The 20,858-nt window shown below is 46.8% G+C and overlaps 2 protein-coding genes across 2 annotated transcripts in view; both read right to left on the bottom strand.

Moving 5' to 3' along the window:
• Positions 1 to 20,858, bottom strand: part of PTRH1 (peptidyl-tRNA hydrolase 1 homolog) — a 295,083-nt gene that overhangs the window by 213,926 nt on the left and 60,299 nt on the right. The gene's annotated exons all lie outside the window — the stretch shown is intronic.
• The window catches only part of ENG (endoglin), a 69,531-nt gene that overhangs the window by 46,096 nt on the left and 2,577 nt on the right, over positions 1 to 20,858 (bottom strand). The window contains exon 2 of the mRNA XM_063144644.1: positions 8,576 to 8,739. Within this exon, the coding sequence (XP_063000714.1) occupies positions 8,576 to 8,739 (164 nt within the window). The remainder of the gene's footprint in view (positions 1 to 8,575; positions 8,740 to 20,858) is intronic.

The raw sequence follows: 20,858 nt of genomic DNA, 5'->3' as shown, positions 1-20,858 counted from the left end.
ACCAGGGGAGCAGAGAGCTCGGAGGAACTGTCAATCAAGCATCGCGATGGATTTTACACAACTCCACGGTAGCCCACAGTCACACAACAGTGGAGTTAGAACACGTTGTATGGGAAGGACCTCCTAAAAACTCAACCGTAGAGTGGAGTTTTCACACTGCGTTAATGTATTGTCTGATCTGAGACATTCAGTTCTATGGGTTTAGCCACATGGGAAATATTTAGAGCAACAAGAAATATAACCTGATAGGGGGAAAGCAATGTAGTGGTCCTCAGCCTTTCCACACGACTCATTTACAGCTCAAGAATGGCTATTACTCAATGGTCCCACTAGATCCAGATATTTTTCTTAGAGAAAGCCATTTGGCTAGTTCCTTTTGGTCATGACTACTTTAAATCCCATTGTTTTCAATGGGCGTACTCTAAATATGGCCAATCTGTTTGGGAACAATTGCATCCCCCCCCCCCAAGTTTAACCCACCAAAAAATTGTCATTTGGAAAGCACTGTTATTTCACCTAGTTTGGCTAGAGTGTCGGACTGGGAGTCGGGAGATCTGGGTTCAAGTCCCCACTCAGCCATGGAAACCCACTGGGTGACTTTGGGCCAGTCACCGACTCTCAGCCCAACCTACCTCACAGGGTTGTTGTTGCGAGGATAAAATGGAGAGGAGGAAGAGGGTTATGTACGCTGCCTTGGGTTCCTTGGAGGAAAAAAGGCGGGATATAAATGCAATAATAAATAAATAAATAAGTCATCAACCCTGTCAGGGATGCTTTAGGGTGGATTCCTGCATTGAGCAGGGGGTTGGACTCGATGGCCTTGTAGGCCCCTTCCAACTCTGCTATTCTATGATTCTATTGGCTGGGGCTGATGGGTGTTGCAGTCCATAGAATCATAGAATCACAGAGTAGTAGAGTTGGAAGGGGCTTACAAGGCCGTTGAATCCAACCCCCCCCCCCCCCCGCTCAATGCAGGAATCCACCCTGACAGATGGTTGTCCAGCTGCCTCTTGAAGGCCTCTAGTGTGGGAGAGCCCACAACCTCCCTCGGTAACTGGTTCCATTGTCGTACTGCTCTAACAGTCAGGAAGTTTTTCCTGATGTCCAGCCGGAATCTGGCTTCCTGTAACTTGAGCCCGTTATTCCGTGTCCTGCACTCTGGGAGGATCGAGAAGAGATCCTGGCCCTCTTCTGTGTGACAACCTTTCCAGTTCTTGAAGAGTGCTCTCATGTCTCCCCTCAATCTTCTCTTCTCCAGGCTAAACATGCCCAGCGAAGGACACCAGGTCCTGAGGAAGGCTGGTATAGAAAGACTGCATATCGCAACGGCGTCTGTAACCTTTGCGTCTGGCCATTGTGAGCAAAACGGTTCCCTCAGCTGTTTCGGGGGCCGGCAAAAAAACCCAAACCAAAACACACCGAGAAAGGCCCGGGCGGTCTCTCCACAACACTCCCCTCTCTTCAGACACATTCAGCTCCATCGCAATGGCATGAGCTAATAAGTAAATATGACTTTTGCCGTGGCGGGGGTGGGGGCGAGGAGGCACGCTGTGGGTCCCCGCAGGCCTGCGTCGGCGGAGGCCTGCTTCTATTTTTATCCTGGTGCCTTTTCAGAAGCCATTGTCTCTCCCCTCCAGCGCGGCGGCAGGCTTTCTTCTGCCCCCTCCAGCACGGGGATCTGCTTATAGAAACCGGCTTCCAGTAATTCTTTTCGGGCTATAGACCTGTCGCCCTCCCCAGCCTGCCCTCCTCCGCTGCTGGGTCGGGGCTGGGAGCCAGTTGTCTGAATGCCACAGTTGTGACATCAGAGGCCGGCTCCTGAAACAGCCCCCTTTTCCCCTCGTCGTCTCCTTCGCATGTAAACATGGCAGGGGAACCTTGCCTCCATCCTATTTACCGACAGGATAGGATGGGTATCATTTCCTAGGCATCAAGGCCTGGGCCATTTCCGGCCCTGTCGTCTCTGCCTACGGAGGCTGGCAGCCCGTCCGGCCGCTGAGGGACGAGAATGTGGGAAATACGTTCGTCGGGAAAGAGATCTGTCTCAAGACCCCTTCAGAAGTTTCCTTTTACACCAATGATCTGGCATTCTCCAGATGTCCTGGATTACAACTCTTTTTAGGGGCACCAGGTTGCTGACTGGGGGATTGTGGGGGATGTAGTCCCACAAATTATGGAAGGGAAGGCTGGTCTACACGATCCAAGAGGGGGAAAGGTGTCCAAATGTGCGGGGCGCTCCCTGAACATCTTGAGATGTTTGCACCAGGTCTATCCACCAAATTGGATGGCGTAGAAGGACCTACACATGTTCAGCTGAATGCGTGTAGGATCCCTCCCCTTCGGACCTTCCGCCCATGTGCAAAAGCCTGGACACCTTGAAAAAAGCCAGTGCGGTGTAGTGGCTAAAGTGTTGGACTGGGAGTCAGGAGATCTGGGTTCTAGTCCCCACTCAGCCATGGAAACCCACTGGGTGACTTTGGCCCAGCCACAGACTCTCAGCCCAGCCTACCTCACAGGGTTGTTGTAGCAACCCTTTTACACCAATGAAGCAACCCTTAACTGAAAAGGTGCTTGCCTCTTCAGCAGCACAAGTCGCTGCAGGGGAAATGTCGAAGAACCCCCCGTGATGTGTGTTCACTTCTCCCTCAAGCACATACGTAGCTTCATCGGATGGCACGGGAGTGGGCAAGCTGTGACCTTCCAGATGTTTAGGCCTGTCAGCCCTGGGCAGCATAGCCAAAGCTGAGGGATGATAGGAGTTGTAGACCAGAACATTTGGAGGGCTACAACGTGCCTACCCCTGGGGATACCAGTAGCGTGACCATATGAAAAGGAGGACCGGGCTCCTGTATCTTTAATAGTTGTATTGAAAAGGCAATTTCAGCAGGTGTCATTTGTATATATGGAGAACCTGGTGAAATTCCCTCTTCAACACAACAGTTAAAGCTGCAGGTGCCCTGACCTCTTTTAAATCTGGTAACTCTAATACAGCTCCTGCAGCTTTAATTGTTGTGTTGAAGAGGGAATTTCACCAGGTTCTCCATATATACAAATGACACCTGCCGAAATTCCCTTTTCTATGCAACTGTTAAAGATACAGGTGCCCTGTTCTCCTTTTGATATGGTCACCCTAGATACCACCAGCAACAGACTCTGTAATTTGGAAGACTGAGGTTTCTTCCTATGTGGAGAAGTCAGAAAATGTTGCTGTCCGCAAGGAGCAAGAGGGGGGGGAAAAGAACGAGCGCTACAAATCTGAAGGACTACTGCAAATCTAAAGGACTACTGTGTGCCCCAGTGGAACGATCTCTGCCAATCTCTTGAAAGATCCAGTCGAAAGCAAAGTTCAGCAAAGGAGGGCGTAAGGCCTCGCCACTCTGTCTCCCTCCCGCTGCACACAATAAAGAGCATAAACATCACACCCAGGCCTCAGAAACAAAGCTAAAGAGGAAACCAAAAAACCCCGCGCGCCCTTGCTTGTCTCTTGGCAATTTATGTTTATTTCTGCAGGGTGCAAAGCTAGGGAGCTGAGTGTCCCGGCTCCTCATTCTGCAAGCGGCGCTCTGGAGGTCCCCAATGCCGCATGCAAAGATGTGCAGCCATCTTGTCAAAAGATAATAAATGCAACTTGGGCTGTGATGATGGCTGCCATGACACAGGCTCTGAACACCAGACCTCACTGCTGCCACCACTTCTTATGGGGCGACACAGGCTCTGAACACCAGACCCGGCCGAGGCTGCTCCCTGCTCAAGCCAAGCACCACCACTTGGTACGCCTGAGGCAAGGGATAAAGCCCACCTTCCTCCAAACTATGTGGAGAAAGGGGTTTAAAATGGAGAAGGGTTTTAATATATATAATAATGCGCTGTGAGTTATATCTGCTGAGGTGAATGATTGTCAGAGTGGGTGCTGAATGTGTAAACTTAAGATGATAAATGCCAAACAGACACGTGGGATTTTTGTGGTAGTTTAAAAACAAAACAATCAAAATTTATTTTTTTAAAAGTTCATTAGCTTTGTTTCAACTAACAACATTTAAAAACCTTTTTGAAACCTTTCATACAATCCTGTCACTCATTCACATACGCGCTTTCCTTTTTCTCACACAAACACTCTTGAACTTTCTTTATAATCATTATTGATTGATATACATCAACTACATGCACACCACACTCTAAAGACACTACTCTTTACACTGACCCTCAAATTTCCCAGAACTTCAGTACCCTAAACACAGAGAGCACTAAAGACTCTAAGAGTACCTAACAAGTCCCCCCACAATCCCCTCAGTCCTTCCCTTATATATCACTCCTCCCCCCTCCCAAGACATTCTAACTCCGCCCACTCAGGCCAACGTTCTAAAAACCACAGACTTACAAACTGCAGACGTACATTTGGAATTGACTTGTGGGGTGTAACGCCACAATGGCCCCTTAATCTCTATTTAGAGGTTTGGATTATCAAATCCTCGCTCCCTCTATTACCAATCGTAGAGCCACGTGCGGACAGAAATGGAGCCCAAATCCCTGAGAAGCTCAAGGTTTCACATACATATAACATCTTTTAAAAAAAATAAAGACTAAAGGGACAATCCTAGGGTGACCATGTTTTGGAAACCAAAAAGGAGAAAGCATTTTGAAAGCATTATTATTAAAGACAAAATTAGTAAGCATATGGAAGGGCAGGTCATGCTGAAGAAGAATCATAGAATAGTAGAGTTGGAAGGGGCCTATAAGGCCATCGAGTCCAACCCCCTGCTCAATGCAGGAATCCACCCTAAAGCATCCCTGACAGACGGCTGTCCAGCTGCCTCTTGAAGGCCTCTAGTGTGGGAGAGCCCACAACCTCCCTAGGCAACTGGTTCCATTGTCGTACTGCTCTAACAGTCAACATGGCTTCCGCAAAGGCAAGTCCTGTCTCACTAATCCACTAGAATTCTTTGAGAGTGTCAACAAACATGTAGACAGGGGTGATCTGGTGGACATTTCCAAAAGGCTTTTGACAAAGCCCCCCACCAAAGATTCCTGAATAAACTTAGTAGACATGGAACAAGAGGAGAGGTCCTCTTATGGATCAGTAACTGGTTAAAGAACAGAAAGCAGAGAGCAGGAATAAATGGTCAATTCTCCCGATGGAGGGACGTAAATAGCAGGGTTCCACAGGGATCGGTATTGGGACCAATCCTTTTCAACTTGTTCATAAATGATCTGGAATTAGGAGTGAGCAGTGAAGTGGCCAAGTTTGCCACCGCCGCCACCAAATTATTTAAGGTTGTTAAAACACAAAGGGATTGTGAAGAGCTTCAAAAGGATCTCTCCAAGCTGGGAGAGTGGGCGTCCAAATGGCAGATGCGGTTCAATGTCAGCAAGTGTAAGGTGATGCACATTGGGGCAAAAAGACCCAACTTCAAGTAAAACCTGATGGGATCTGAGCTGGCGGTGACCAAACAAGAAAGAGATCTTGGGGTTGTGGTGGACAGCACGATGGAAATGTCCACCCAATGTGCTGCCACTGTAAAGAAGGCAAACTCCATGTTAGGCATTATAAGAAAAGGAATTGAGAATAAAACGGACAGTATCATACTGCACCATAGCTTTGTATCTTATATAAAGCTATGGTGCGACCACACTTAGAATACTGTGGACAGTTCTGGTCACCACACCTAAAAAAGGATATGATAGAGCTGGAAAAAAGTGCAGAAAAGGGCAACTAAAATTGCCCTTTTTAGTTGCCCTTTTAGTGCAACTAAAAGGGCAACTAAAATGATGAAGGGGCTGGAGCATCTCCCCTAGGAGGGAAGGTTACATCAACTGGGATTGTTTGGCTTGGAAAAAAGGAGGATAAGGGGAGACCTGATAGAGGTGTACAAACTTATGCCTGGTGTGGAGAATGTGGATAGGGAGACATTTTTCTCCCTCTCTCAAAATACTAGAACTTTGGGTCATCCCATGAAACTGATTGGTGGGAGATCCAGGACAAATGAAAGGAAGGACTTCTTCACACAGTGCAGAGTTAAATTATGGAACTCACTACCACAAGATGTAGTGATGGACACCCATTTCGATGGCTTTAAAAGGGGGTTGGATAAATTCCTGGAGGCTATATCTATCAATGGCTACTAGCCCTGATGATTGTGTGCTATCTCCAGTATTCGAGGCGGTAAGTCTGTGTGCACCAGTTGCTGGGAACATGGGTGGGAGGGTGCTGTTGCACCATGTCCTGCTTTGATGGTCCCTGGCCAATTGCTGGTTGGCCACTGTATGAACAGAGTGCTGGACTAGATGGACCCTTGGTCTGATCCAGCAGGGCTCTTCTGATGTTCTAAACACACCAACATGGCTGCCCCCATGGCCTTGGTCACATGGCTAATTCTGCATCTCACAATTAAGACAAACCTGTTCTACGTAATATCTTCATGTTAAAATCATTGAAATAAAGAACAAGTGAGACATTCAATGTATCTGAAATTAACTTCACTCACTCCTACTCTTGCAGTGTTTGCTGTACTTTGAAGTTTTTGCTATACTCTGTGTGATACATTCTCCTCTTCCTCAAGCAAAGGAGAATCCACTATTTATCTCACTACTGAACTACCCTCACTGTTGGGATGTTTCTTCAAACAAAGCCCTATGAGGAACGACTGAAAAAACTGGGCATGTTTAGCTTTGAGAAGAGAAGACTTAGGGGAGACATGACAGCAGTCTTCAAGGACATGAAAGGTTGTCACACAGAGGAGGGCCAGGATCTCTTCTCGATCCTCCCAGAGTTCAGGACACGGAATAATGGGCTCAAGATACAGGAAGCCAGATTCCGGCTAGACGTCAGGCAAAACTTCCTGACTGTTAGAGCAGTACGACAATGGAACCAATGATCTAGGTTGGTGGTGGGCTCTCCCACACTAGAGGCCTTCAAGAGTCAGTTGGACAACCATCTGTCAGGGATCCTTTAGGGTGGATTCCTGCATTGAGCAGGGGGTTGGATTCAATGGCCTTAAAAGGCCCCTTCCAACTCTACTATTCTATGATTCTACGAAAATTGGTTTCCCTCCCACTTCTATCCATTGGATCTAGTCAAGAGCAACAGAGAATGATTCTGTTCCATCGTTAAATTGAGAATTCCTTTCCAGTTCACATCGAGGAGAAATTCAAATGATGAGATTGCACATATACCTGTGGATCAGCCCTAAGAGATGAAATCAGAAAAAGGGAATGCTCTTACTGGAACAGGATATACACTAGTGATTTATAATGGTTTATAACAGTATTGACAACTGTTGGGGACCAGGACACATTCCATATATCATTCTTACACCTCTTTCAAAGTGTTCTGTCCTGCTTGGTGTAGATTTGGCCTTAATCTAATTTATACAGAACTGGTGGAATTATATGGTAGCCGGGGTCAGGAGTGGGGACCTTAAAGAAACACAAAGAGCAACTTATTCTGCGACACCCTGGGGATCAACGGCCAAATTGAGGCCATATTATCAAGCAAAGACACACACAGCTAGAACTACAGTTAAAATGAAACAGCCCGAGATGGACTGATAAAGACTGTTGTCAATTTCAAACTTCCCTTTGTGGTCCTCCTCCTTTAATTTCTGATCAACTCAGTCTTGCTTCTCTTGATGCCATTGGCTGGCCTGCTTAGATGTCACAGAGGGCCTGAGCAGGGAACAGCTGTAACAGCTACTTTGGATAACAGTGGCTTACCGGGGATTCCTACGGATGTCTAAGCAGAAGTTGGTCCCACTGAGTTGGGTGTTGTAGTCCAACACATCTCGAGGTAGCTGGTTTTGTGCTACCTCCAGTATTCGAGGCAGTAAGCCTGTGTGCACCAGTTGCTGGGGAACATGGGCGGGAGGGTGCTGTTGCACCATGTCCTGCTTGTTTGGCCCCTGGCCGAGGGCTGGTTGGCCACTGTGTGAACAGAATGCTGGACTAGATGGACCCTTGGTCTGATCCAGCAGGGCACTTATTCTGTTCTTATATACTTTTTATCTTCCTAATCTTCTGTGAAAGAAGTAGAAGCCAAGTTCTGCTTTGTAGTGTAACATATCTTTGCAGCTACCACTATCCTATACCTTGACCTTCCGCCCGACCCGAGACCCTCAGATGGTTTGGGATGCCAATTCCCAGTATTCCTGACCACTGGCCATGCTGGCAGGGACTGATGGGTGTTGGCCACTGTGTGAAAAGAGTGATGGACTAGATGGACCCTTGGTCTGATCCAGCAGGGCTCTTCTTAGGTTCTTATGAGTATGCTGCACAGTGGCACTTAGGCCTGAGCATTAGAAATAGTGGGAATAATAATAATAATAATAATAATAATAATAATAATAATAATAATTTCATTTATACCCTGCTCTTTAACAAAAAATACACAAGGCCGCTTATATAAAGAAGCCAATACAATACCCAAAACTGAACCAACCCCCCAAAATGTGACCTCAAAACAAATACAAACTGAAGTAATAGAATCAAAGAGCTATTCAAAATAGAAACCCTGAAACTTCAAGTTCAGCTTGGAAACTTGGCAAAGAAAGTGGGGCCTGGATTGCTTATATCTGCTGCTCACCTCAGATACGCTGTACCTCAAGTTGAGGACGTGGACGGCCAGGTCGGTGTTTGGAGGACCGCGGCTCACGCATCCGCTTGCAACCTTGCTGGTCGTGTAGAAGATTTTGATATCCTGGTCCTTTCTGACTGGCTCAAGGATGCAGTCCGGAACATTCACTGGGCCTAGGAAAAGGAAGAACGCCAAGGTCAGCCATTTTGGATTTCCACCCAAGAGGAAGGAAGGAAGGAAGATAACGTCAAGGCCCGTTGTTCAAGGTTGTAGGACACAGCACTGAAATGGTATTAGGAAGTAACGAATCAAGAGAGGGAGTGTTTCTGAGCACGTGCAAAGTGAGTGTGTGTGTGTGTGTTAGACTGAAGAGCATTTTCGTACGCGAGGCATGGGGTTTGTCACGCAAAGGTAAAAACCCAACAACAACCCTACACTGGTCAGAAGGTTCATTTCTATTACAAATCTCTCCCCTCCACCTGAAGAGAAACCTGCAATTTCACACACGAGGCTTAAACAACCTTTTAGCCTTTCTGACTTGCACGTTGTTTTTGTTCAGGTCCTATCAAAGTCATCACAGAAAAGACTACGAAGGACAGAGGTTTATAATACCAATGGACATTTTGGCTCTTGGTGGTGTTAGATATATATTTAAAGGAATCGGAGCACATAGTGATTTCTTTGAGATCCTGATAAGATCATAAGAAGAGCCCTGCTGGATCGGACCAAGGGTCCATCTAGTCTAGTGTTCTGTTCACACAGAGGCCCACCAGATGTAGACCAGGGACCAACAAAGCAGGACATGGTGCAACAGCACCCTCCCGCCCATGTTCCCCAGCAAGTGGTACACACAGGCTTATTGCCTCTGGAGGTTGCACTTAGTAGCCCTTTTCCTCCAGGAATTTGTCCAACCCCCTTTTAAAGCCATCCAAATTGGTGGCCATCACGATGTGTTCTGGTAGCGAATTCCATCATTTAACTCTGCACTGTGTGAAGAAGTCCTTTCCTTGATCTGTCCTGAATCTCCCACCGTTCAGCTTCATGGGATGACCCCGTTGGGTTCTAGTATTATGGGAGAGGGAAGTAAGGCGTGTGAAGCAATAATATTATCTATCTATCTATCATCTATCTATCTATCTATCTATCTATCTATCTATCTATCTATCTATCTATCTAGGATTCCAAATAATAGCAGGAATTTTGACTCAGGGAGACAGCCCTGATTTGCATCAGGCAAAATCGTTAACGCTTATGTTCCTTTAAAAAAAAAGAGAGAAAGAAAAGCAAAAGAAAACTTCCTCTCAATTGTCACATGAGCTGAATGAAATTGGGACCTCGTACGGAGACTTCCTGCCTGCCGCAATCTACCCTTGCCGGGAATCACATGGTGCCACGGAACAAACAATTGCGACGAGGAAGTTACCTTTCTCCAGGGAGGGCCCCGCGCCACCCATTCCTGGGCCAGTGGAGGTTGTGAGGAAGGGAGAAGGTCCAGAGGAGGAAACCAGAAAGCTTCCAAGCTGTTATTTAAGTTGTCCCCAGACTAGAGTGCGATGGGATTTTATCAAGATGTCGTAAACAAAGGACCGAACGGGGAAATAACACTGCTGTTGTTATCACCCTGGTTCCCATCCAACGGCAAATGTCCGGCTGGAAAAATGATCATTTACATTCTGGGGCTGGCAGTTCGAGGGTGCAAATGAAGGACGCTTATCTGCCCCCTGGCTGCCCCCCTCTCTTAAGTTTTAATCTAGATGCTATTTTCCTTTTCTCTTGCTCCAGTTCCTTCCTCAAACCTAGGGTGACCCTATGAAAAGGAGGACCGGGCTCCTGTATCTTTAACAGTTGTATTGAAAAGGCAATCTCAGCAGGTGTCATTTGTATATATGGGGAATCTGGTGAAATTCCCTCTTCATCACAACAGTGAAAGCTGCAGGAGCCCTGCCCTCTTTTAAATCTGGTCACTGTAGTATAGCTCCTGCAGCTTTAACTGTGGTGCTGAAGAGGGAATTTCACCAGGTTCTCCATATATACAAATGACACCTGCTGAACTTCCCTTTTCTATGCAACTGTTAAAGAGACAGGAGCCCTGTCCTCCTTTTCATAGGGTCACCCTATCAAACCCCACCTTTTAAATAATAATAATAATAAAAAAAACAATAAAAATAATTTATTTGTTACCCGCCTCTCCCTCTGGATCGAGGCGGGGTACGACACAAATGCAAACAACATAAAATACATATAATTGATTAAAACATATAAAACTAAAACATCATTAAAAGCAGCACATTATTAAAAGGCATCTTAAAATTCAACTGGGTAGGCCTGCCGGAAGAGATCAGTCTTTATGGCTTTCTTAAATTCTGGAAGACTGTTAAGTTGATGAATCTCTCCCGCCAGGCCATTCCAGAGTCTGAGCGGCAGAAGAAAAGGTCCTCTGGGTAATGGGCTTCAGCCTAATTTTGGCTGGCTAGAGGAACTTCTTCCCAGACGACCAGAGTGGGGCGGATTGTGCGGGAGAAGGCGATCCCGCAGGTAGCCCGGACCCAAACCATGTAGGGCTTTAAAGGTGATAACCAACACTTTATACTTCGCCCGGAAACTAATTGGCAGCCAGTGGAGTGATTTTAAAGTTTTGGTAAACCCTTTGGCATGACTTCTTTGCCCGCAACTCCAGCTGCAGGGAAAAGAGGTTGTGTCAAAGCCGGCAGGCGATGTGGGTAGCAGAAAACAACGCCGTTTTATCCCTGTAGTCCTGGTGGAGCTACAATTTCACTGAGCTTCAAAGGCAAAACTTGCACATGGTCAGAATAGGATTTTTTTAAAAAAACCAAACAAACCAGGATTGGTATTTTAACATAAAAGACGTGTAGAGGCAGTTGTAAAGCATGGAAGCATGGTTGCCAGGCAGGGAGGAGAGAGAAAGGGAATACACAAAGCTGTATAAATGCCTCCTGCCCTGTCTGCAACTGCCACGAGATTAAAATTAGGGTCAAAAAACTACCGAGCTGCACCAAGCCTAGTTCGTTTATGTATATTTATTTCTTTACATAAATAAATAAACAAATAAAACACAGCACAAATACAGCATTTATCTACACCTAAACAAGTAGTTTGCTGCTGCCCCAGAAGGCAGGACTAGGACTAATGGCCTTACATTATGGGAGGGTAGATTTTGGTTGAACATTAGGAGCAATTCCTTGATGGGAAGAGCAGTTGCACAATGGAACCCATGACCAAGAGGGGTGGGTGGGCTCTGGGGAAGAGGGGTCATCAAGCAGAGGCTGGATACTCACTTTTTGTTCTAGCTTTGGATTTCTTGCATCAAACATGGGGCTGGACTAGATGGCCTCCAAGGACCCCTCTAACTCTGGCATTCTACATACTGCTGACTAAACTGAAGGCAGATTCTTTCCACCTTGTTCCCATCTTGCTTCCAGCTTCCTCTTGATCCCTGGGTCAAATTCTAGATGGTTAAAATGCATTTTATATGGGAAATGGCTTTAAAAATGTGTATATTAAGCAAAAATGCATACATTAGGAGGAAGGCACAAAAAAATAGTTTCAGGAGAACTTTCTTTTTAAAAAAGAAAATTCTCGGAATTTGGGACAAACCAAATGGAAGGTTGGGGGAAATTCTCAACGTTTGGGATGAGCCGAATTTTTAAAAAATGAGAAACTGTTTTTTTTTAAGCAACAACAACTTTATTTTACTTGTTTCAGATTTGAAATACATGAGTGACAAAAGGACGCCAAGTTAGCTTTTCCATCAGAACAAGCAAAAATGAGAAAATGAAATTGACGGATCCAGCCATCCAACTTTGGACTTTGGGTCAGTCGCTAATTGTTGGCCCAGCCTACCTCACAGAGTTGTTGTGCGGCTAACATTGGTGGCGGGGAAAAAAAAAACAATGTCCTGAGCACCTCGGAGGAAGGATGGGTGCAAAAACAGTGTAAACGAACAGATATTCTATTGCTGCAAGATTCAGATGTGCAGCGTGTTCAGAGGAGGGCAACCAGGATGATCAGGGGTCTGGAAACAAAGCCCTATGAAGAGAGACTGAAAGAACTGGGCATGTTTAGCCTGGAGAAGAGAAGATTGAGGGGAGACATGAGAGCACTCTTCAAAGACTTAAAAGGTTGTCACACAGAGGAGGGCCAGGATCTCTTCTCGATCCTCCCAGAGTGCAGGACACGGAATAACAGGCTCAAGTTAAAGGAAGCCAGATTCCAGCTGGACATCAGGAAAAACGTCCTGACTGTTAGAGCAGTACGACAATGGAACCAGTTACCTAGGGAGGTTGTAGGCTCTCCCACACTAGAGACCTTCAAGAGGCAGCTGGACAACCCTCTGTCAGGGATGCTTTAGGGTGGATTCCTGCCTTGAGCAGGGGGTTGGACTCGATGGCCTTGTAGGCCCCTTCCGACTCTAATATTCTATGATTCTATGATTCATGAGCTCCCGCGGGGTGTCAAAACCCAGTTTCCTGATCCCGCTTAAAAGGAAGCTGCAGCTGCAGCTATAATGTATACAAAATAGGGAGCGGGGAGGGAGACGTATGACACCCGAGAAGACAAATTTGCTCAGCGAGATGAAGGAGAAGTCGAGCTGGGATACGGTCGATTCCTCCAAGTCCCTCACTCAAAGGTCATGGCCCAGGCGGCTTCCATGATGCTGCATCCTTCACCCACCTATTGTCCTGGATTTCCTCAATGGACCAACCAGGCCAACCCCGCAGCCGGCAGCATCAGGGAGAAGACAAACAATAGCTTATCTGGACTCCACAGCCTGCGTCAAGCCTTCCCTTTCAGGGCCCTACCCCACAGTCTGTCTAGGAAAATACCGCCAGGACGAGGCACCTCATGGCTGAGCAGAACGCCACAGACGGGCTTTATCTGTTTATGTTATTTCGCTCCCGCCTCCTCCTCCTCCTCCTCAAACGCAGAGATCTGTGTGCGACTCGCACACACAAAAGCAAGGAGATTATATCGGGGCCTGGCGACGGAGACCATTTCGAAAGCGATCGGCACCAAGAGCTTGCGTCTGAGGGAGATTAACTCAACGGTCTGGCTCATGTGGGAACAATTTCCCACACAAAGGGGACACGGCTGATTTGTACCGGCCGGGAGGCGCTTCCTAAAATCTGATGTGGTGCCACCAAAACTGGGACCTCCACAACAGGCATCCCTTCCCTCCTTGGCTCAGCGTTGTTATTGTCAGTTAAAGAAATTAGCCCGTAATCCCGCTTGATCTGGAGACATAAACATCAGCCCTATTCGTGTCCTTGACATCAGCTGCTCGCTGGCCTCAGATCGAAGGCCTTGCAAGACCAGATCTGAGCTATTTAGCAGCTCAGGTTGAGCACCCACATCGCCACATGCTTATTATCGACAGCATTTTTTAATCCCACTTTTCAAGCAGCGATCATCGCCCAAAGCGGCTCACGTCTGCAGAGCAGAGAGACAGTCCCTGCCATCGGGGTTACAAACTTATGCCGTGGCCGTTTCATGCTTGCAGTCCGTTTCATGGCCCGATTCAAAATGCTGGTGTTACCCTCTCAAACCCTGAATGGTTTGGGGCGAAGTTACTCGAAGGAACCTCTCCCCCTTGTATACCTCGCCAGGCCCTAAGGTCATCTTCTGAGACCTTTCTCTGGATGTCCCCATTGCATGGGGTGCGTGGTCAGGGCAGGCTGGGTTGGGCACTTGTCAAGGTCCCATATCCCAGGAGGGGCCCGCTGACAAGAGCTCCCTGGATGTGCACCTCTTCCCCCCCCCTTGCAACCTGCTTGTTCACCTGCCTCTCACTCCAGCCCAAACAACCGTGGTGTTGAGAAAGAGGAGCACAAGATGTCACGGCCTCCTTGCTCCCTGGCTCTCTGCCTCTCCAAGCAAGCACATGGTAGCAACGATGGGATAGAGGATGAGGACGAAGAGCAGCTGGTGGCAATGGTGACAAAAAGGGAGAGTCACTGAGGGAAGGGGGCCATGGAAGATTTCTTGCCCAATGGCCCCCAAACATCTGGCTACTAGAAAAAGGGCCTTTTCAGCGGTGGCACCTGGATTGCGATCACAGGCGTGTGCAGCACATTTCATTAAACCGTGCACTCAGGGATATATTTTTTTAAAGGCAAACATTTATTGACTACTCAGTCATAAAGGGCATTATTTTTTATTCATTTATTTATTAAACACTGTTAGCACGGATGCTCTACTCCGTGTTCAGCTTGCTTGAGCGCAGAAGGGCCCAGGACTGGTGCGGCTTTGTGGTGACACTGGCCAGGGAAGGAACTTATGAGGCAATATTAGCCTTCAGGGTCCCTCCTCCTGGCCTCTTTGAAGTGTGGCTCCTGGCAGAGAGGTTCCCAGAAGAGCCATTCCTTTTTGTTCCTACTGCCAGAAGCAACGGGGCACTCTTGGTGGGGTGGGGTGGGGTGGGGCATCAGCAGAGAAGCCGGAGGACCGTTCTCACTGCATCTCAATCCTCCTCTGAATCCCTACTCAACGGACCCCTCAATTTGATGCTTATTGGTTGAGATTTTAGGGTGTGCCTGGGCACACCTGGCACAGCCCTTGCGCACGCCTATGCATGTGATTTTCCTCATGCTGTGGCCAGTTGAAGACCTTTTTAGTTTTCCTGGCTTTTCAGTCTTGTTAGTGCTTCTGAAATTCCTTGCACTAATTGCTACGGTTATTTAGTACATGTATGCGTTGCTTCCCACCTCAAAAAGAGCAGGCAGGCACACGAGTCAATTCAATGGTAGTAATGATAGCAATTCCTTCTGAACTTGCATCCTTACCTATGGATTAGCAAATTTTATGCAAATCCGTATCTCGTTTGCCTTCATTTTTTGGTAATGCATTTGCTCTTTTGGGGGCACTGCGTCAAAGCGCCCATCCTTGACCTGACACAAGAGCACACAGAACGCTTGGCAAAGAATTTGTGTGTAGCAGGAGACGTGTCATTGCGACAGCCTTGTTTGAATGCATCCCTGCCATTGCAGGCTGTGTCTCCATGCCAGCAAGGACTGGCCCCAGGTACGGGCGGCACCAGCATGGTTTTCCGTCAAAAGGGATTTGGGGCAAATGTTCCCAAGGAAGTTCTCCTAGTTCTGAACTTGCTTGCGAAGCAGTTACGTTGATGTTCTCCTGGGATTTCCTTCCACCTTCCCAGCGACGGATGCAGTTGCAGAATTTAGCAAGTTGGCACTTGACATTCTGCCTCCCTGTGACTCCGTGGGACCATCTACCACTCGGTTCCCCTCTTCCAAAAACACCTCCGCCTGCAGCCACTCCACCTGGCTACATCAGTGGAGAGTTAAAACAATGAGGCTTCTCCATCAGCTCACTTATCATCATTTGCAGACAAGCTGGGAACGTCCAAAGTTTCAGCTTTCTAGCTTGTGCTTAGAATTTAAGGACCATCACATAATATAAGCCTGAAGTATTGACTGAGTATTTCTCTTGGAAATTAAAAAAAAATGGCTCAGCTGATCTACACAATCAGAGGAGGGCAGCGAGGATGATCTGGGATCTGGAAACAAAGCCCTATGAGGAGAGATGGAAAGAACTGGGCATGTTTAGCCTGGAGAAGAGAAGACTGAGGGGAAACATGATAGCACTCTTCAAATACTTGAATGGTTGTCACATAGAGGAGGGCCGGGATCTCTTCTCTACCATCCTAGAGTGCAGGACTCGGAATAACGGGCTCAAGTTACAGGAAGCCAGATTCCAGCTGGACATCAGGAAAAACTTCCTGGCTATTAGAGCAGTACAACAATGGAACCAATGACCTAGGGCGGCGGTGGGCTCTACCACTCTAGCGTCCTTCAAGAGGCAGCTGGACGGCCATTGGTCACGGATACTTTGAGGTCGATTCCTGCATTGAGCGGGGGGTTGGACTCGATGGCCTTATAGGCCCCTTCCAACTCTACTATTCTATGATTCTGTGATTCTATGAAAGTGTTATCTGAACAATTGTGCACTCTAGCCAATACTTTGGCAACTTCATTCAACAGAAGTTGCAGATTGACCTCAAAATTTAGATTCTAAGATCCCTCTGCGCAATGTGAGTGCCTTAGACTGCTCTGAGCCCTTTGTGACATCATGAGAGAAGCTTGGCCAATGGCAGCTCCAAGGTAGCCTTGCTCACCCAATCAATGATCTGTGCACTTGCTGGATCCATTCACTAACGACGCATAAAGCCCTCCTTGCATAGAGGAGCGCTGTGCGCATAGAAGAGTTCTGTGCACTTAGAACTGTACATGCAAAGGGCTCGTTCTCACAATATAGCACATCAACCGTCGGGGGGCGTCAGGGTAGCCAATGCAGGGCCCCGTGACCCCCCCTCGTCTTCATCTCACGGTTAATGCTCACTATGTTCTTGTACACAGGAACACAACTCTGAGTCGAACACAGTCCAGGGTAGAAAGTACAAGGCGTTTCACAATTCGGCAAGTGTGTTTACAATTACAAGAGCACATTTCCCACTCGGGGAACACCCAAAGTGTGTGCGAAATGAAAAAAAAATAAGAATAAGTCTCGAGATGAAGTTGATGGGCGTTTAGGTCTTTGCACAACACTAAACAGATTTTGAGCATTTCTGTGTTCAGGAAGGAGGGTGAGGCTGCAGCGGTGGAGACTGTAGACTCCGATGTCAACAGGGCAGTGAATCCGTTCCGGGTTTCAGTCGAAACCAGTCAGAACTCTGCACCTTGGAGAGCTCCTTTACAGTTCTGTCTGGCTTTGAGTGAAACCCGGAGTGGATTCATCGCCCCACTGACCCTGACCCCGGAGCCATCAGACTCCACTGGTTCGCAACCTGAGCCATATTTCTGTGTGAACATAGGAAGATCAACAGTGCAATCCTATGCATGTGTAGACAGGAAAAAAAAACCTACAACCTGACACCTTTTGCATGTGCTGAGAGTGGCAGGCCTTTTTTCTGCTTATACGTGCACAAGATTGTGCCCTGAATGCGTTCGAATCTCGCCGGGCCTTGCAAAATCAAGTCTCCATTGCAGCGATGGGACCAAGAAGATCTGGGTAAAAAAATCCCCTTCCTAATCTTTTCGTAAATTTCCATTCTAGTGGCTGAACCCATCTCTTTGTCTCTCTGGGTTCATGGTGCTCCTATCGCTTTTCACTGCCCATATAACACCCCAGGGAGAGTTCATCTCCCCTTTGCTTTGCTAATCCTTCATCCCATGGACTTTTAAAACACTTTGCAATCTTTTCATTTTCCCTCTGGCCCATTTTCCCGCCTTCTCGGCCTCTCCTCCAGTTGCTGAGAATCAGAATGTGAACAGAAATCAAATCTGAAACTTTGCATTTCCCGCTTTTTCTTTGCATCACAGGTGTTTCCCTCCCCTCTCTCTCTGTCTCCAGCCCTGCTAACCCTTTGAAAGCTGTTTTCTGCAACGTGAGAACAACTTTACTTCCTCTACCATCATCTGCGTTCCTCTTTGTCAGACCACATCTTGATTTCGTCATAGTTTCCAAATCGAATCAAACCCGCTCTTGAGTGAGAGGCACAGATTAGAACAGTAAAATAAAATATTCCAATTTACTGGATGCGCCAAAGTTCGGAGCGGCGGAAATTCCCACTTCAGATCTTTCAGCCTCAGCAGCCTAATTAGCAATTTGGGTGGGGGCAATTCATTCCGTTTGCATTTTAATGCAGATTTGCCCAATCTTGCACATTCAGTCGCCTAAGTGAAGAGGAACTCAGCGATCCTTCAAAATTCACACATTTCCAAATATCGCAAAGGAGATGTCCAATTAAAGGCATGTGTACAAAAATGCAAATATTGGGGGAAATGACCCTAAAAAGGCATTATGTTAGGAAAAAGGCTAGTCAAAGTGGACATTAGGCAAAAATATATGGAAAATGTGCCCGAAAATGCTTATGAATATTCATGCGAATTTGGAATGAAATGAACTTAAGAGTGGAGAAATTCTCAAAGGTCAAGAGGAACTGAACGTTTAAGATTAGAAAAATAAGGAATGGACTGAAAAGGAAATAGAGACATTCGTCCATTACTGCATGTAATACAGGGATTAAATCAATGGCCTACCTTAACGGGTTGTTGTAAAGGTTACCGGGAACACCTACATTCTAACTTTCCCAGTTTACCAGAGGAAGTCTTGACTTTCTGGTCCCTTTCCAGGGCTACCTGCAGCCACATTTCTGCCCTTTGGAGGGTGCCTTATTAAAATGTGAGTGTGGTAAAGTGGTTAGAGTGTTGGACTGGGAGACAGGAGGTCTGGGGTCTATTTAGTCTCCCTTGGCCATGGAAACTCACTGGGTGACTTTGGGCCAGTCACCAACTTTCAGCCCAACCTACCTCACAGGGTTGTTGTTGAGAGGATAAAAATGGAGAGGAAGAAGAGGGTTATGTATGCTGCCTTGGGTTTCTTGGGGGGGAAAAAAGGCAGGATATAAATGCAATAAATAAATAATAAATAAAATAAATAAAATGTGCTTAGCTAGAGTTGCTGAGTAGTCATTTTTCAGGGTTCAGCCTCCTCTAATAGCTCCTCTAATAACCCTAATAGTTAAATCTCAAAGCAGGGTGGGTGGGGAATCAATGCACATTGTTTTAACTGTTTTAATTGTTTTTACTGCTTTTAAATTATATACTGGTTTTAACTTGTTAATGGATTAATTTGTTTTTAGCTGTGTATATTTATTGTGTTATATTGTATGATTTTATCTCTATGTCGCCCTGGGATCCTGGTGATATAGGGCGGGATACAAATGTTTTAAATAAAATAAAATAAAATAAATAAATAAATAAATAAATAAATGTTGCCTGTATTGCATAAACACATCCATGCGCATACATGAAAATGCGAGAGCCCTAAGAAATTCTCGGTCTTCTGTTCCACTCAGATGTATTTTGAACTGTCTGCAGTGTGTGGATATATCCAGACTTGCCATTTATTTGTAGTCCAATGGTTAGAGTAAGCATATACAGGGCTGGCCCAAAACGTTCTGTTGCCTGAGGCAAAGGACAAGATCCCCCTGACCCCAACGTACATATTCTACATTCCACATCTGCCATATTCCACATACAGAATTGGACTATCGAAACGGACTTTAAAACTGGCGATGGGACGTTCTCCTCTGCTGAACCTGAGGGCAGCAGGTAGATTAGGGAGCACAGAGGAAGCTAATTTAGGGGATTTGGGGGAGAAGGGCAAAAGGCCCCTCCCGACTCACTTTATTTGGCACTGATTGGATTGGCGGTTGAAGTTTACTGTAAAAAATGGCTGCCGCCCCTCAGAATTTGCCACCCGAAGCAGCCGCCTCATTCTGCCTAATGGTAGGGCCGGCCCTAGGCATGTGTACCGCTTTACAGATGACAGTCCTCTATTTGAAAGGGTGCCCAGCCCAAGCATGGTTTAAAGTTCAAAACCCCTAAGAAGGGAGAGGAGGCAGGGTCCCTGGCGTTGCGGACGTTTAGGATCTGTTCAGCAGACTGAGTAGCAAATATACAGGTCACGGTGTTTCCGCTATGGGGAGATGCATTGTATTGCTATTGAAATTCTACTCACCCCCCCATCCCCAAATGTGCATCTGTTGGATCCAGATTTGGGGGTTGAGGATCCTGCTGAATGGGCTGAGCTGTAGTGCAGGAAGAAGGGGGACCTCCCCCCCCCAAATCAGGCGGTGAGCAAAGCCCTTTCGTTCACAGAAGGCCGCTCCAGGTTCGAACCCATTGGAAATCACCATATGCAATTCTGCAGATTGCATCTAGTGTTAGTCCTGCTTAGAGCATTGGAATGAATGGGATTTGCGCGAGTCCTGGCTCACGGCAGCCCTATTCATTTCAATGGGTCTACTCTAAGTAGGACTAATCTTGCCACCCCATGCATCCAATGGGGCGACTTCCAGAAGGTTAGCTCTGCAGTTTTTCCACTGCAGAAGCAACTTAGGACACAATCCTAGGCATGTTTAGACAGAAAAAGTCCTACATCATCCAGCATGCCCCAGCCAGCTATCCTGGCTGGGGCATGCTGGGAGTTGTAGTATTCCCCCCCCCGAGATCCTTTTTAACTAGAGGTGTACACAGACAGCCCTCGCTCAACCTTAACCCTGTACTCAGCCTTTCGAAGAAAGTTGAAACTGGAAAAGATAGATAGATACATAGTGCTACTAGTCCTCATTGTTCTGTGCTACCTCCAATATCAGAGGCAGTAAGCTGATGTACACTGTTGCTGGGGAACATGGGCGGGAGGGTGCTGTTGCACTCATGTCGTGCTTAGGGTCCCTGGTCAACAGCCGGTT

This window comes from Elgaria multicarinata, chromosome 19 (genome assembly GCF_023053635.1).
Source record: "Elgaria multicarinata webbii isolate HBS135686 ecotype San Diego chromosome 19, rElgMul1.1.pri, whole genome shotgun sequence".
NCBI lineage: Eukaryota > Metazoa > Chordata > Lepidosauria > Squamata > Anguidae > Elgaria > Elgaria multicarinata.
The sequence above is the reverse complement of the archived record's forward strand: the minus strand, read 5'-3'. Positions and strand labels throughout refer to the sequence as shown.